This window comes from Gobius niger, assembly GCF_951799975.1.
Source record: "Gobius niger genome assembly, chromosome: 19".
NCBI lineage: Eukaryota > Metazoa > Chordata > Actinopteri > Gobiiformes > Gobiidae > Gobius > Gobius niger.
The window spans coordinates 16,879,664-16,895,797 of record NC_136870.1 but is presented as its reverse complement, the minus strand read 5'-3'; the positions used below and the strand labels follow the sequence as shown (position 1 = coordinate 16,895,797).

At 41.1% G+C, this 16,134-nt stretch overlaps 1 protein-coding gene across 1 annotated transcript; it reads right to left on the bottom strand.

Moving 5' to 3' along the window:
• Positions 1 to 1,525: 1,525 nt before the first annotated feature.
• dhx8 (DEAH (Asp-Glu-Ala-His) box polypeptide 8) lies at positions 1,526 to 15,509 on the bottom strand. Its single transcript, XM_079577679.1, has 23 exons — positions 15,329 to 15,509; positions 10,103 to 10,188; positions 9,941 to 10,013; positions 9,750 to 9,844; positions 9,564 to 9,670; positions 8,986 to 9,372; positions 8,608 to 8,752; positions 8,310 to 8,516; positions 8,145 to 8,232; positions 7,500 to 7,597; positions 7,019 to 7,166; positions 6,431 to 6,612; positions 6,050 to 6,244; positions 5,740 to 5,925; positions 5,416 to 5,626; positions 5,029 to 5,210; positions 4,768 to 4,908; positions 4,526 to 4,681; positions 4,296 to 4,433; positions 4,087 to 4,215; positions 3,304 to 3,500; positions 3,037 to 3,216; positions 1,526 to 2,317 (listed from the first exon to the last, which is right to left on the bottom strand). The coding sequence occupies exons 1-23, from the start codon at positions 15,435 to 15,437 to the stop codon at positions 2,098 to 2,100; spliced, it is 3,660 nt and encodes a 1,219-aa protein (XP_079433805.1). The 5' UTR covers positions 15,438 to 15,509; the 3' UTR covers positions 1,526 to 2,097.
• Between the last annotated feature and the right edge of the window lie 625 nt (positions 15,510 to 16,134).

Genomic DNA, 16,134 nt, shown 5'->3' with positions numbered 1-16,134 from the left:
ACGTGTGCTTGCAAATAAATAGTGGTTGTTTCTAGCTCTACCAGAAGCCTCTTACCACAAATTGAGTAGACAGTCTGCTCTTATATCTGCATTTTGTTACATTGATTAAATGTCTGACTGAATCCAATTCTCGACACCAATTTCACTGTAGCAACACCATGGGATTTGATCCTCTCTCTGCCTCAAAAGAAACCAATGTAGAAGCCCACAGTGTCAAAAAATATCAGGATAAAAAGGCAATCTAAACATGAATACACAACAGGTGGTCTCAGTATCATACAGTTAAGCTTCTCCTCGAGCTTTGTGCATCTCTAAAATGAGATTGTGGCATGTCTATAAGAGGAAAATAAATGGTTTGTACTTTCAACAGTTTGGCGTAAACCCATGTCGATAACTAATCTGAAAGAATACTATGAACAGTTACAGGGGCACCATAGCGTAGCAACTCCAACCACCACTTCCACCGAAAGAGCAAGCTGCTGTTTTTTCCCCCTACAAGCATGAGTCAGAGGCCCGTGCTGGCAGGAACTCAGTCAACCTCCTAACCTCCCGTTGCCCTGAAGCCACAGAGGATACAGACATAGTGGGTTGTGTCACAGCAAATTCATCCCGACTCCGGATAATCATCTCCAGCCCTGACATAATAACACAAGCGCAGCATTGTAACGGAGCGGCAGGAAAAACAGGCCCACTTTTTCTTTTTCAACGCTAATTTGGCTCCAAAGTACAGCTATTGTCAGGGTTTCAAATCTGTTTATTCTCTGTGGCCTAGAGAGAGTGTTCTAAGAGAATTCAGACACTGATGCAGACACAATGAAAGGGTAATTTGGGGCTTTGCAATACAAATAAATATTTCAGAGTGGTAAACAAATAATTACAATGCTCTACAAGATGATTAAAAACCTCAGATTCCCAAACGGGTTTTTCTTTCTGTTTGCCGACCAACATCCTTCCCCTCCCTGACAAATGTTTTGAGGGAAAAATATTGTAATTATAAACACATTACACAAGACATTTTTAAAGTCCAGTCCATACTGGCCTAATTTGAATGTGGCAGTTTCTATTTCAAGAAACAATCTTCACAGGTAAATGGGTTATCTAGGTGGACGACGTTCTTTTCAGTGGAATGCGCAAAACTGATGTGTTTTTGGCTCAACAACAATGATCTGGACAGATCCAAATGACTGAAACCAGGTTGTCAGGAAGCTGCACTCTCCCCTTCCCTCCCTTTGCTGCTCCCTTTTCTGAACAGTATTTGACATATCTTCTGAGGTGGCAGTAGTGAGTATAAAATGGCTAACTTGCATCTAGCACCTTTAAGGGTTTGAGACCAAAGCAATTTTGATTCTGTGTGAGCTTCACACATGGTAGAAAACACACACAATAATATGGGAGTGTCTTGTTGGTACAAGTACTCGACTCCCATTTGCTCGACAAGTCTCCAATATCTGAACTTTTAACAACATACGACGTGGATTTGCCCAAAAATGAACATCAAACAGTAGGTTTTCAGTTTGTTTGTTTTATTGTTTTTATGGGGTTTTAGATTGTTGTAAGAAAAGTGTAGGGACTATTGAGAAGTAGACTATTCAACGTTTCAACTATCATTTTTATAAACATTTGACTAAGCAACACTTGTGGCATTTTACATTTTTTAAGCTCCAATTAAGTTGCTATTTACAAAGACAGCTGCGATATCACTGCTAAAAACAACAACAGAATAATAAGCACATGGTTACAAAAGGTGTGACAAATGGGATTAAATATGGGGGAGAAATGATTCCAAAGATGTTTTATATGTTCAAATAAAAATCTAATAAAATCTCCCAGACTAACCTTGAATTCTTATGGTGAAGGACAAATAATAAAGTTTTATTTTTGTGTCTGGTTCAGTGCTATAAAATGATATGGGTCCCAGTTCCCTAAAACAGGACGACCTTAAATTTAATCACCTGCACGAGTTTGATCACAAATAATAAACGGTCCTTTATGCTGGTCCCAAATGGTTTACTATAAATTAAATACCAGAAATTGTCATAATAATGGGATGGGATGTGAGGTAAATAGCAAGTCTGTGGAAAAGATCTGAACCATTCTCTATCGGCGTCTGAAGGCCCGGGATATCCTCCAGGCGTTGGGCTCTTCGTAGCGGTTGTACAGGGGCTCCAGACGTTGCTGTTTCTTCTGTTTGCTGAGACGCGTCGGGTCGGACACTTTGAAGAAGGCGGGCGAGAACTCCACGAGCCAGCGCGGGTCGATGGTGGTCACCTCGCGCATGTACTCCTTTGTGGTGAGGACCAGCTCGTGGTACACAACCCTGGAGACACAGCGAAGACACGATTTAGAATACGTAATAACAAGCTCCACTGAAACTGAAAGTAAATCTGTAATGTCTCCAATTCTAGGATATTTTAAACTATCCATCTATCCATCTAATTTAAACATTGGACCTTTTATCTATCTTCATCCTATCAATAAGGTTGCGCAAAGAATTCCACATCCACTTTTAATGTATGTATTATCCGGACCATACTTTTTTCATAGTTTGGCTGAGGGTGCAACTTATACTCGGGTGCGACTTATACATAAAAATATATAATTTCACATGTTTGTTATCTTCACACAGATGGCCGCTAGAGGGCACTCTCGGCGGATGTACCAGTATCTGCTACTCCCTTACCACTGGAGATTTAAAAAAAACAGTCGAGCAGCAGAAAGAAAGTTTGGAGTGAGCGAGAAACTTGTGAGGGACTGGCGAACAGCGGAGGTTACTCTGAAATGAAGAAAACAAAAAAAGCTAATCGCGGGCTAAAAGCTAGATGTCCACAGCTAGAGGAACAAGTTTGCAAATGAGAGCTTGGACAACGTGATGCCGGGAGAGGCTTGTCAACAGTGCAGCTACGTCTCTATGCCCAGGTAGTTGTCAAGGCTGGTGTGACGTATACTCCGGAGCGACTTGTAGTCCGGAAAATACAGTAGTTAAACAGCAGCTGAGCAGAAAGAGCATGAACTCAGTAAAACGAATAGTTCTCATACCACTCGGGCTGTCGGTTGAACAGGGCACTCGAGGGGTGGATGTAGACCACCTGCTGGTCGATCAGAGTGCGGTATCCCTCCTGAGGATCCTTTTTGGCTGCGTTTCTGAAGAAACCGCTGCAAATGGCCTTCTGAACACGGACAGTCGCTTTACCACAAGACACTACATCGAGTTTGTGCCTACAAAAGACAATACATATCTGAGTATCATGAAATTTAAAAAAAAACTAGAAGCGTAGCATCCTGTCAATTTCCCCACACACTGACCTGTCCATGATCCCCAGCATCTGTTTGCGGATGTCTTGAGCTCTGCGCAGGGAGCGGGCCTGGATGAAGTTCTCGTAGCACCAGGGGTTGGAGAACTTGTTGTTTTTCCAGGAGTTGTACACAGCAAGTAGAGTCAGGTGATCGCCCTCGGGTTGGTGGAACTTGGCCTTCTTCTGGTCGGCCAAAGCCTGCTTGTCCTATATAATAAATATTACAGGGGGAAAGTTACCTCACCGCTTTTATTAGTCACATAATACTGTTGAGGAATTTGAGTCAAGGAGTATAACCCTGGGACCATGGCAACCTGAGATGTTTAGACAAAACCAACAAGTAAAAACAGTAAGGCCTGCAGAAAGTGACTACACCCATGAACATATAGTAAACAAAGTCTGTCACTGCTGCTCAGGTTTTCTGTGAGTATTAGAGCTTTCAGCACCTGCAGCAGTTCAAGGTAACATTAGCACAGTATAGTATAGTATAACAATAGTTTACAGTAGTAAGAATAGTCGACAATACCCTGGAAACGTATGTGCCGTTTGTCTACAGAAAAGTTGGTTTAGTGTTTAGTTCCTCTTTAAAGTTTTAAATGTAAAACTGGTTTGAGTGAGAATAAGCTTCTGACAATAGAAGCCAAACATCGACGACTCAATCAAACCAGTCCAGTTGATGATCCTTGATGATCTCTACCACAATGATTCTTGTGTTTTTCATCACAGCTTCAGAGGCATGTCATTATAATCATCATGTTTGAAACCATGAATATTAAACATCTCGGTGTATTACCTTTGGTCTGTAGAAAACATTCTGCACAGACAGCATGGACACAATAGTGAGCATCTCCTCACTGCAGCCCAAATGGACGGACATGATCAGCATTTTACACAGCATGGGCTCCAGGGGGAACTCCGCCATCTGCAGGACAACAAATGAAGTTCCTCTTAAATATGAAAGCGAGCAATTATCATAAATATACAGAAGTAGTTAATCCTCACCCTTCTTCCGAGTCGAGTCAGCAACCCTTCATCATCGAGCGCTCCCAGAGTGTACAGCTGCTCCATGGCTGTGATTAAAGTCTCCATCGGTGGAGCATCCATGAAGTCGAACGACAGGAGATCATTGATGCCCATGGCCTAGTAGGACAGTAGAAATGTCAATGAGAGGCTTAGACCAGTGTTTCCCAAGTTTGAAAACTACTGGCTTCATCATTTAAATAATGTCATACCTTTAGTGAGAGCACTGTGCTGGCCAAGTTGGTTCTCTGAATCTCAGGAACGTTAGTGGTCAGCATTTCGTCTCTGTAGGCTCTCTCTGTGTACAGCCTGTAGCACTTCCCCGGGCCAGTTCTACCTGCACGACCCGCTCGCTGCTTGGCTTGGGCCTGAAAATGGTCAAAAAATAAGTTCAGTAGAAACACACAAGTGCTTTACATCGATGCATGAAAATTGTACATGAAGTAACAAGTACCTGTGAAATTGGAGTTACTACCAGCTGATCAATACCAGTCTTGGAGTTGTACACTTTTTGTTTTACAAATCCAGGATCAACAACATAATAAATTCCATCAATGGTCAGGGAGGTCTCAGCAATGTTTGTAGCGATGACGACCTAAAAATCAAAACCAAAAGTGAATATGAACCTCAAATCAGAAAATTGCTACTTGAATTAAACAAATTCCAGAGTTAAGGGGAACTGTATCTAAACATTTGAAGTGTATAGATAATGTACCTTTCTGCTGCCTGGAGGAGCAGGATCAAAGATTCTGGTCTGCATTTCGCTGGGCAGCGCAGAGTACACAGGCAGGATGATGAGTTCAGGGACATCAGGCCCCAGGGACTTCATTCGCTCATAAAGAATCTCACAAGCCGTGTCGATCTCTTCCTGCCCAGTCAAAAATACCAGGATATCACCTAGAAATGTCAAGTAAAATATAAGGTTTCACAAATAAAATCTCTTCAAATACGGTGGTAATTCATTTCTATACAAAACAACCTTTTATATATTTAAAAAAACAGAACCAATCAATCAATCAGTTTAAAATGAAGGGATGGCATTTCTCAAGATGTCACTGAGTGGAACTGGTTGAGAACCAATTTTCTTAGTCAAATATCATACCGGGCGGCTCTGTGAGATGGATCTGCATGACAGTGATGAGGCTGGCATCCAGGTAGTCCGTCTCAGGCTCTTTGGTGTACAGGACTTCCACGGGGTAAGTTCGTCCTGGAATGGTGAAGATGGGCGCTTCGTAGAAATACTGAGAGAACTTGACGGCGTCCAGTGTGGCCGATGTCACGATGAGCTTCATGTCTGTGCGCTTCTGCACAGTCTACAAACAGGACAAATGGTTGGAATTACTCAGTGTCCTGTGACTCATGACACAGATGCGCACAGTATCTCACAGGATTTTGTTGGATATAGTAATAAGTGTGTACTTGTTACCTTCTTGAGCAGGCCAAAGAGGACGTCTGTGTGGATGGTCCTCTCGTGGGCTTCATCCAACATTATGATGGAGTACTGGCCCAGCTCGGAGTCGATCAGACACTCTCTCAGCAACATACCGTCTGTCATGTACTTGATTACAGTCTCTGGGCTCGTGCAGTCCTCGAAACGAATGGTGTAGCCGACCTGGGAGAGGCACAAAGAACAAATACTTCCAGTAATAACTTGGGTAATCCATCTTGCAATAACGTGACACAACGAATAAGCACATTAACCTTTGTGTAATGCAATTATTTAGCATAGCACCCACCTCTTGTCCTAAACAGCACCCGTACTCCTCTGAGACTCTCTTGGCCACAGACATGGCAGCCACTCGACGTGGTTGGGTGCAGCCAATCTTCCCGCGGGTGGTGTAGCCGGCTTCAGCCAGGTACTGTGTGATCTGTGTGGTCTTCCCGGAGCCCGTCTCCCCAATCACAATCAGGATCTGGTTATCATGCACAGCCTGCACAGAAACAGCACAATTAGAGCTGAATCATCGGAACAACAGCTGCATCCAGAGGGGAACAGCAAATATGTTTCGGATCACCACAAAAGGCTGAAATAAGTGCTTTTAAATGTGATAAGCTTATGTAGCAGCTGTTGTGAGTTTAAGACTGACTAAGTGACTTCAATAAGCCTGAGCAGTGACCTGAATGAGCTGTTCCTTCAGTTTGTAGATGGGCAGACTCTCCCTTTGCTCCAGAATAGAAAGCTGGGTCTTCTTTCCATATGACGCCTTGTTGCCTCCAAAGGCATGCTTCTTCCATTCGGGAATATCGTTGGGCATCATGCCAATGCCCCTCATGTTAGCAGCAATCTGCCTCCCATCAACTGCACAGAGGAAGACAAATATACAACGGTGTGTCTCAGAAGAGTTCTACAAAAATCCCATAAAATAAAAATAAAAATCACAGGCAGTTCTGTATGGTAATAGCAGAATAGGGTTAGAGCACCCGAGGCCGAGGAGAAAACACTCAACCAAGACATCTCCATCCGGACAAAGGAGGCTGCAGGAAACCAGATACACATCTCCACAACTCTGAAGCCTCAGGCCTGTTATCGTGGACCTGTGACGACCACGCTATGGCTTTAACACACTTTCCAAGCTAAAGCTGAAAACTTTAGCTGGAGTTTGAGAATCTTAAAGTGTTAATTTCCACACAGCAGATGTTTTAAATTGACACCATTTGATCTAATAACAGACTGGAGCAGAACCAGCTGGTAATAAATGTGGTACCGTCAGGCAGCGGGTCGACCCAGTGCTTGTTCAGGCCCATAGGGATGGAGTCCATCTCTGCCTCTCGCGCCGCCTGCTTCAGCTCTCGACGCTCCTTTGCCAGAGCACTCTGCATCATGGCCGCCTGCGACAGCGAGCCGTCTGGATTCTGACGTACAGAGAAATGTTAACAATCCCATTGTGCAAATGCCATTTCACTCATTCAACAACTGTCTCTAATAACGATATTATTGCAATATTTTACTAAACCTTTCCAGCATTTCACGACCAGTAAATAATGAAAACTTTAGCACATGGTTAAGTTACCATGTGTATTGGAATTATTTTAGCTAAATAAGTCTCACTCAGACACCTCTTTTTGAGATATATTGTAGCTTCTTGCCATCTAACATTGTAAAGACTATTTGGTTGCGTACTGAGCAGCCCCAATCCCATTTTGTATACAAGATTTGATGCAAAATTACAAGACATTTTTACCAACCTTGACAATTTTTACAGGACTCATATCCATGCTCTGTTTAGTGTGGCCCCTCAGGAACGGAGGCTCCTCTTCAACAAGCTCAATTTCCAGGTCCTCATCTGAACACAAAAAATATTTGTGTTTATTTATTATTTATTTATTTCATCATCTGTACTGGAATGCTTCAATTCTAAACATCCCAGTATAAATGCCTACTTTTAGAAAACCTTTAAACCAATGGAAAACTCCTGAGCGCCTAAGAGCTAAGACAAATACCTGGGGGGTCATTTACAAAGCATTTGCTCACGTGCAAAACAAGTAACTTGTGCAAAAGTGAAGCAGCAGAAAAGTCATTTGTGCATTTTTTACTCTTGTAGCCTTTTCTTATTTACATGTTCCATTTGTGGCCCTATTACTGTAATCCACATGATTTCAAACGCCCACAAAATAGCATATATTATTTTTCAACTTGCACTCGCTATTTAGCGCCACTTTTGAAACATGACCCCCCTAATATCTCATGATTTAAAGGCTTATTTTGTTGAACAGGAATATTTCCACACAGTTGCTTTGTCCAGTACAAATCAAATAGGGCACAGATTAAACATTGTGACTGACACACACGACACCCATAACTAGACGGGTAAAAGCGCAGCTAAATTGTACCTTCTTCATCATCCACTTTTGGTAGTATCCCAGTTTCATCATCAAAATCAGGAAACTCCTCTTTGGATAAAACATTGGCTGCAATCATCTGATGACAAACACACCTCCAGTTAGATTGAAAATGGAAAATGTCTATTGTTCATAAATTAAACTATGCACACAAACCTGTTTGATTTCCCACTTCTCCGGGTCAGAGATCTTTGTGAGCCTCTTGCGCTCCAGCGTGTCGTCCTGCTCCAGTTCAGGGGCGTGGCCGAGGTTGAGGTTGTTGGGTCTGTCGGGATTTCTCATCGAGGTCTCTTCAGTTCCGTCTGGGCCCACGTTCCTCCTTCTGTTCGGGTTGAGGTCCTCCCCAGTGTCCTGATCCACATCCTGACAAACAAAACAAACACATTAGACCATTTAGAAACTGGATGCCAACACTAAAATGAATGCTTCATCAGTCTCGGTGCTCTCCTCTTACCTTCATACTGAGGCTGGTTTTGGAGCCGGTGAATGACAGGACTTTGATTTTGACCCTCTGACCTTTCGTGACGACGTCTGCCACGTTGGCCACTCGACCTTCTCTGCGCAGCTCAGAAATGTGGACCAAACCCTCCCAACGTTTCCTTCAGAGACATTTTGGACACTTTAGTTTACGACAAAAGCAACAAAATGCAAACAAATCAAAATACTGTAGTACAGTTAGCATTTCTGTGCTGGAAACATGGGGTAGCAGAGAAGATTGAAAAAAATGTACTGGATGAAATAACATGTTCTAATAACATGATAATAATAAACATGACACACACTTAATTAGTTAGTAAGATGAAAAGTATTTTTTTTAAAAAGCAGTATTTACCTGAGCCCCTCGAGCTGAACAAAACATCCAAACTGCATGATGCTAGTGACTTTGCCATTATAGATGTCTCCTACAGAGGGCTCTTCAGGTGGAGGCCGATCCACATGTTTGTCCTTCCAGTCCCTGTCCTCTTTCCGGGGACTTGGGGATCGTTCACTCCAGCGAGACGATTTGTCCCTTCTCTTTCCCCTGTCTCTGTCTCTGTCCTTGTCCCTGTCCCTATCTCTATCTCTGTCTCTATCTCTGTCCCTTTCTCTGTGGCGGTCTCGGTCTCTGGATCTTGACCTGGAGCGGGACCTGTGGCGTCTTTTTCTGTCCTTGTCCCGGTCTCTATGTCGATCTCTGTCTCTGCTCCTGCTGCGGCTCCGGCGTCTGCCCTTGTCTGATCTGAAGAAAATGAAAAGAAAAAAAAATATTCTGACTGACTGAAGAAAACGCAGTATCAAAACAACCCAACATTAACATACACAAAGTTTTAGCAAAGGATGACATTGCACACTTATGAACATTAAATAATTTATGGCTAATTTAAACAGATTATATATGTGTAAAACAAACACAAAAACAAAGTGCCTTACCTGCTCTTGCTGCTTTCAGATTTAACCCCACTGACACTGGGCATAAACATCTCAAGCTCTTTCATTGCATCTTCAGCAACCTTAACATCCTCCTCATCAAGAAGCTTCTGTAGAGCAAATTAAAGAAATGGCATAAAACTTGATTTGAGAATCAAGAAACCGGCAAAGTTTCACAGCAGACAATACCTTCGGCGGCTCTGGGTCGTTTGGTTTGCAGAGGCCAGGAAACAACTCTTTCAAACGGTCTTTCTCTGATTTTGGTTTGACTACATCCTCGATGCCTGGAAACAGCAGAACAAACATGGGGCGCGTAAGACGAGACTGTGCAAGAAATAAAGTTCCTTATTCTTGATGTACCACAGATAAACAAATCGTACTTTTACAGATGGATGTTTTGGACTGTGGTCGCATCGTCTGGATGAGTCTGAGCAGGTTACTGATGAGGGAATCCTGTAAACAAACAGATAATTTTACTGTTAATTAAAATCTACAGAGTTAGCAATACATGTGACAGCAAACTGTGTACGTTAGGAACTTACAGTAAACTCGGCTGCATTCTCAAGCAAAAGAGCTTTAAATCCATCAAATGAAGGTTGTTTTTCGGCCAGGTTTATGACAAATTCGGCTGTGGAAAGGAGAAGATCAAGAAGTAAGACATCAGCCCAAGTATATAGTCAGGGACCCAAACTCTCAAAAGCTCTTTAAATTGGGTTGAACCTGACACCGTCTGATATATGTTTTATTTGTGTTTTTTCTGTTAACTTTGACCCTAAGGACCAATAATTGGAGGGTCTGCTCTGCTGGAAATATTGCGAAAAAAATTTGTGGCCATTTTAGTGCATGCACCCTGTATTTTTATCAGAAAAATGTGAAAAACGACTTTTTTCCCTCAAATCCTCAGTGGGTTGAGTAGGCTCTCAATAAATGCATTCCAGATACACAGAACACATGTGCTGATAACATCCACTGAAAAAATCGCTCTAAAAACACATTTCTACACATTTTTGCATCAATTTAATGAAAAAAAAATGTGTTGTTTTCTCACTTTTTTCCAATATTTTTATCTTTACTTCATTGGCAATCAACTATTCCACCCAGTTATGACATCAGTCAAGAGGCCATTATTTTAAACAGACTGTAGAAACATTCCACAGAAAAAATGATCAAAATCCAACCAACATTATTGGATCTGTGATGATTTAAAGACCAATAAGTGATCAACAGACTCAGAACCTCAGAACTGTCAAAAGTCACTTTTGACACTGGTCCATATTTTGATTTAGGCCATTTCCAGCCCATTAGATAATGATTTACACCATTGTATTTGGTATCATTGGAAAGAAGACATTTTCATGTTTCATTTGAGCCCAAAGGTACTACTCTGTAACAATTGCCGTGGTAACCATAGCTCCTCAGACTCAAATGTGAGAACATTTTTTCACAATTTTCACAAAAAAATGTTTTACTATGTTTAATGCTGTTTCTTCCAGGAACATCACAGACAAAAATCTCTGATACTGGGCAACTCTCTAGACTCTGAGTGTTCAGGAAATGTATAACATGTCAGAACATTCTCAGCTTAAGGCCTCACTGTGAGCCATGAAGTAAAAGAATGTCCACCTCATATGAGCCTCTCCCATAGAAATAAGCCTATATCTGAGAGGTTGGAACAGCTGGTGGGGCTTTCTGACCAGGACAGGCCCAACGTAACTTGAAATTACATCTATTAAAATTATAATTATTCTGTATCATATAAGCTGTATCTTAAATTGTGAAAGAAAAAATATATATCCGTATTCTGTAGCCTTTAACAGTAACAGGTGAAACTCGGAAAATTAGAATATCGTTCAAAAGTTCATTTATTTATGTAATTCAAGTTAAAATGTGAAACTAATATATGATATAGACTCATGACATGCAAAGTTGCATATGTCAAGCTTTTGTTTGTAGTCATGATTATGGCATTTTCAAAATAGTCTAATTTTAGGAGATTTTTAATTTGTGTTTTTTACAAGTTGGGCCATAATCATCCAAAGTATAATGAATAAAGGCCATACATGTCTCACTTTGCATGTAATGAGTCTATCATATATTAGTTTCACAGTTTAGTAAGTTGAATAACAGAAATTAATGCACTTTTTAACGATGTTCTAAAAGAAGCTACACTCCACAGGATATAAGTATAGGTAAGTGCTGTGTCAGTGTATAATTGTACACTGACATTGTGTTCAGGTGTTGGGTTAGCCCTGAGTCGCTGTGACTGAGCGTGCTGCCTGACCAGCATGTTTTTGGAGATCAGGAGCACCCAGAGGAAACCTGGCTGCCTCTTTCAGTGCTGTTCTGAAAACAGTGCAGCGCCTCCTGGGTTTGTCCCTGTTTCAGAGCATGGTGTCCTGCACTGGTCAGCTCCTCTTCCTCCTGTATTAATATATTCAGGCCAGTGCTAACAAGCTTGGTGCAACTCAGAAACATCCATAGTGACCTTCCTGGGGTCATTGTGTACTTTGGGTCTTTCTACATCATACACTCATATCCAGACGACCCAGTCGAGGTGATCAAGTCCTGCCTTGTGTGGTTCAAATTTTCAGCCTCACTTGATCCACAACTTTTTACAATGTCTGAAATGTTCTTGATGGCATTTGTCTTTATATTAATAATATTTAATAATAATATTTTCAATGCTCTTTGGAGTCCAGTTTAGTATTTAATGTATTCATAGACTCCCAATAGGGAAATTTACCCTCTGCATTTGACTCATCCTTCAAGCCTCAGAGAAACCTGCAGGAGCAGAGCCATCACGCTGCCTGGGGAGCTATCTCTAGATTTTGAGCCAGAAGCTAGGTTAGAAGCACTGAGGTGTTCTACAGTACTGGAACTGGATTCTACTGGATTCTCGTCTTGACCCAGGTCTGCACCCATCCATCCATTTTCCAACAATTTACCCATGGTCTGGTCATGGATGCAGCAGTCAAAGCTGAGATTCCCAGATATCACTCTTCACAAACACTAACTCCAGCCCTTCTGAAGGGATCCCGAGGTTTCCCTGGCCACAGAGAGATATAGTCCATCCAATGTGTCCCCAAGTCACCTCATATGGCCGCTCCTGACATGAAGAAGCAGTGGTTCTACTCCGAGCTCCTCCCATGTAACTGCCTTACCCCAAGCCATCTTGTGAAGGTAACTAATTTCGTCCGCTTCACACTCGGCTGCAAACCAGAGCAGCTGAAGGTCCAACAGAACAACATCATCTGCAAACAGCAGAGATGAGATCCTGAGGTTCCCAAACCAGCAACCCGGTCCCTGGCTGCGCCTAGAAACTCTGGTCATAAAAGTTACTTTTTATTTAATCATTAATAAAGCACATTTCTTGTGGGCAGTACAGATTCAATGTGCCAGAGAATAAAATAAATAAATTACACAGCATTAAAGGGGCTATATCATGCAAAATCGACTTTGTTGTGCTATATCCTAATCAAAAACACCCCCAGAGTGGTTTTTGGCTTCATTCTCACAGTTCTCAGCAATCCTCCTGAATCCTGCTCTGAGCAGCTCCGCCCTCTGCTGGAAAACCCGATTTTAATTTGTAAAAACAGTTTTAAAAAAAGAACGAAAAGGAAGTGCCTGACACGTCCGCGCTGCCCCTGCAGAGAAAACAAACGCACCCCCTGAGTGTCTGAACAGACGTCATGTTTGCACTGAAGGATGTGAAAAAGGAGCTCTTTCTAACCTACTCTGGACACACCTGTTCTTTTTTCTTACCTAACGATAATGTCAGGCAGATGTCAACTCCTTATAACTGCATTATGAAGTAACTTCACTTATTGCTGTGATATTTCTATTTATTTTACTGCTAATGTTGCATGAGCGCAGAGAGGGGGCGGAGTTAATTGAGTCCAAGTGTCTTGTCTTCCGGGTTGGAAATATAACCCCAGAAAATACTTATACAAGATACAATATATCATATAAATGTTTATAGTTTACTTTGGAATGAGTAAAATAGCATGATGCAGGTCCTTTATAACCAAAACTGAAATAGATGAATATATATATTTTTTAAAGTGTGACAATTTTAACATGTACAAAGAACTTAAAACAACTTCAGAAAAGCGAAGAGAAATGGTTTAATCCAGTATGGACTGTTTTGTTCAGACGACTGCCACTGTGATTTAGTCCTGGACGAGCCCTAAGCTTTACTTTTGTGGTGACTCGTTGTGCATTAGTGATGTAATAAACCAACTTTAGTGAACGGACTATATCAAATTATTTACTTTATTAATTTACTAAACAGTAAAAAGGCTGTTGTTCATTGTAAACATGTGGTTTATGGAAAATCCAGCTTCGAGCTCAGCTTTCCTCAGCAAATACATTACCAACCACATTACTATCTAATGTATAACAAATGTGTAGTATTTTAGGCATGACCATGTGGTGTCTACAAAGACAAACTGTTGGAATTATCTTGGATTCTTGAGGATTTTTTTTTACAGATTTAAAGGGATGTATATTGGAGTGAAATCAACAGATGTATATTGTGTATATGGCATAGTAAAGGATAGATAAAGAGTTACATAATATAAAAAATAGATGAACAGCTTTATGTAAAAATACAGAACTGTTGTTCTCCATAAATGTAATTTCAAGTTACGTTGGGCCTGTCCTGGTCAGAAAGTCTCACCAGCTGTTCCAACCTAGCATACTGTAGGCTTATTTCTATGGGAGAGGCTCATATAAGGTGGACATTCTTTTACTTCATGGCTCACAGTGAGGCCTTAAGCTGAGAAAGTTCTGACATGTTATACATTTCCTGAACCCTCAGAGTCTAGAGAGTTGCCCAGTATCAGAGCTTTGTGTCTGTGACGTTCCTGGAAGAAACAGCATTAAACATAGTAAAACATTTTTTTGTGAAAATTGTGAAAAAATGTTCTCACATTTGAGTCTGAGGAGCTATGGTTACCACGGCAATTGTTACAGAGTAGTACCTTTGGGCTCAAATGAAACATGACAATGTCTTCTTTCCAATGATACCAAATACAATGGTGTAAATCATTATCTAATGGGCTGGAAATGGCCTAAATCAAAATATGGACCAGTGTCAAAAGTGACTTTTGACAGTTCTGAGGTTCTGAGTCTGTTGATCACTTATTGGTCTTTAAATCATCACAGATCCAATAATGTTGGTTGGATTTTGATCATTTTTTCTGTGGAATGTGTCTACCGTCTGTTTAAAATAATGGCATATTGACTGATGCCATAACTGGGTGGAATAGTTGATTGCCAATGAAGTAAAGATACAAATATTGGAAAAAAGTGAGAAAACGCCACATTTTTTTGCATTAAATTGATGCAAAAATGTGTAGAAATGTGTTTTTAGAGCGATTTTTTCAGTGGATGTTATCAGCACATGTGTTCTGTGTATCTGGAATGCATTTATTGAGAGCCTACTCAACCCACTGAGGATTTGAGGGAAAAAAGTCGTTTTTCACATTTTTCTGATAAAAATACAGGGTACATACACTAAAATGGCCACAAATTTTTTTCGCAATATTTCCAGCAGAGCAGACCCTCCAATTATTGGTCCTTAGGGTCAAAGTTAACAGAAAAAACACAAATAAAACATATATCAGACGGTGTCAGGTTCAACCCAGTTTTGAGAGTTTGGGTCCCTGACTAATATGTCAAATTTTCCCACAAGTTTATGTTTAGCATTAGCTAGCACGTTAGCCAGTACAGTCGTGAAAGCAACGTCTCCCGTATTTCAGACGTACCTAAATCTTTGTCGTTTATTCCCAGATGGTTGTCGAGTTCTGTACAAACTTTAGACACCAAAGACAAATACTCGAGCTGCGAAAGCTCGTCCACTTCGCCTTCAGCCATGCTCCACGAGTGTTGTTTTTGTCCACTAGCGCAAAGCTCAGGCAGACATATTTGATGAGCGCTGCTTCCACTTCCGCCTTAAACCGGAAACACGTATGTGGAAGACAGAATTTTCCACTTTAACCACAAGATGGCGCTGATCTCACCTACAATTCCAGCTATAATCTTCCTCCTAAGGCGCTCACGTGTACAATATAGCTTGTACATATGATGTTGTTGTGCAACACACGTCTAAGCCCTGTATAATTATGTTTAGTCAGATAAGGTCTTTGTTTTAATTAGAAGATCCCCGAGGTCCAAACACTGCCTACGCAATAATATAAGCGCGTGTTGTCTAGACTATGTTCCATCTTTATTGCATGAAAGAATAATCTACGGTCATTTATGCACTCTGATCTTTTCACATTTTAAAAACAAATCTTTATTTCACGGTCTGCACGATCCCTATGGACGGCTCTCAACAAAATCAAACGTTGAAAGGTAACTTTTTTTTTTTTTGACATATTTTTATGTATTAATTTTTTATATGGTTTGACTAATAGGTCACCAATGAATTTGCATAAACTTCTTGCTATTTTCGACTCTCCAATCTACTGCCATTAGACCATGTTAATTATCTTGACATTTACCAAGTCTCAGCCCTCACTAATGTACTGCTCACACATGGCCTGGCCCTGACTTAAGTTGAATTGGAGGC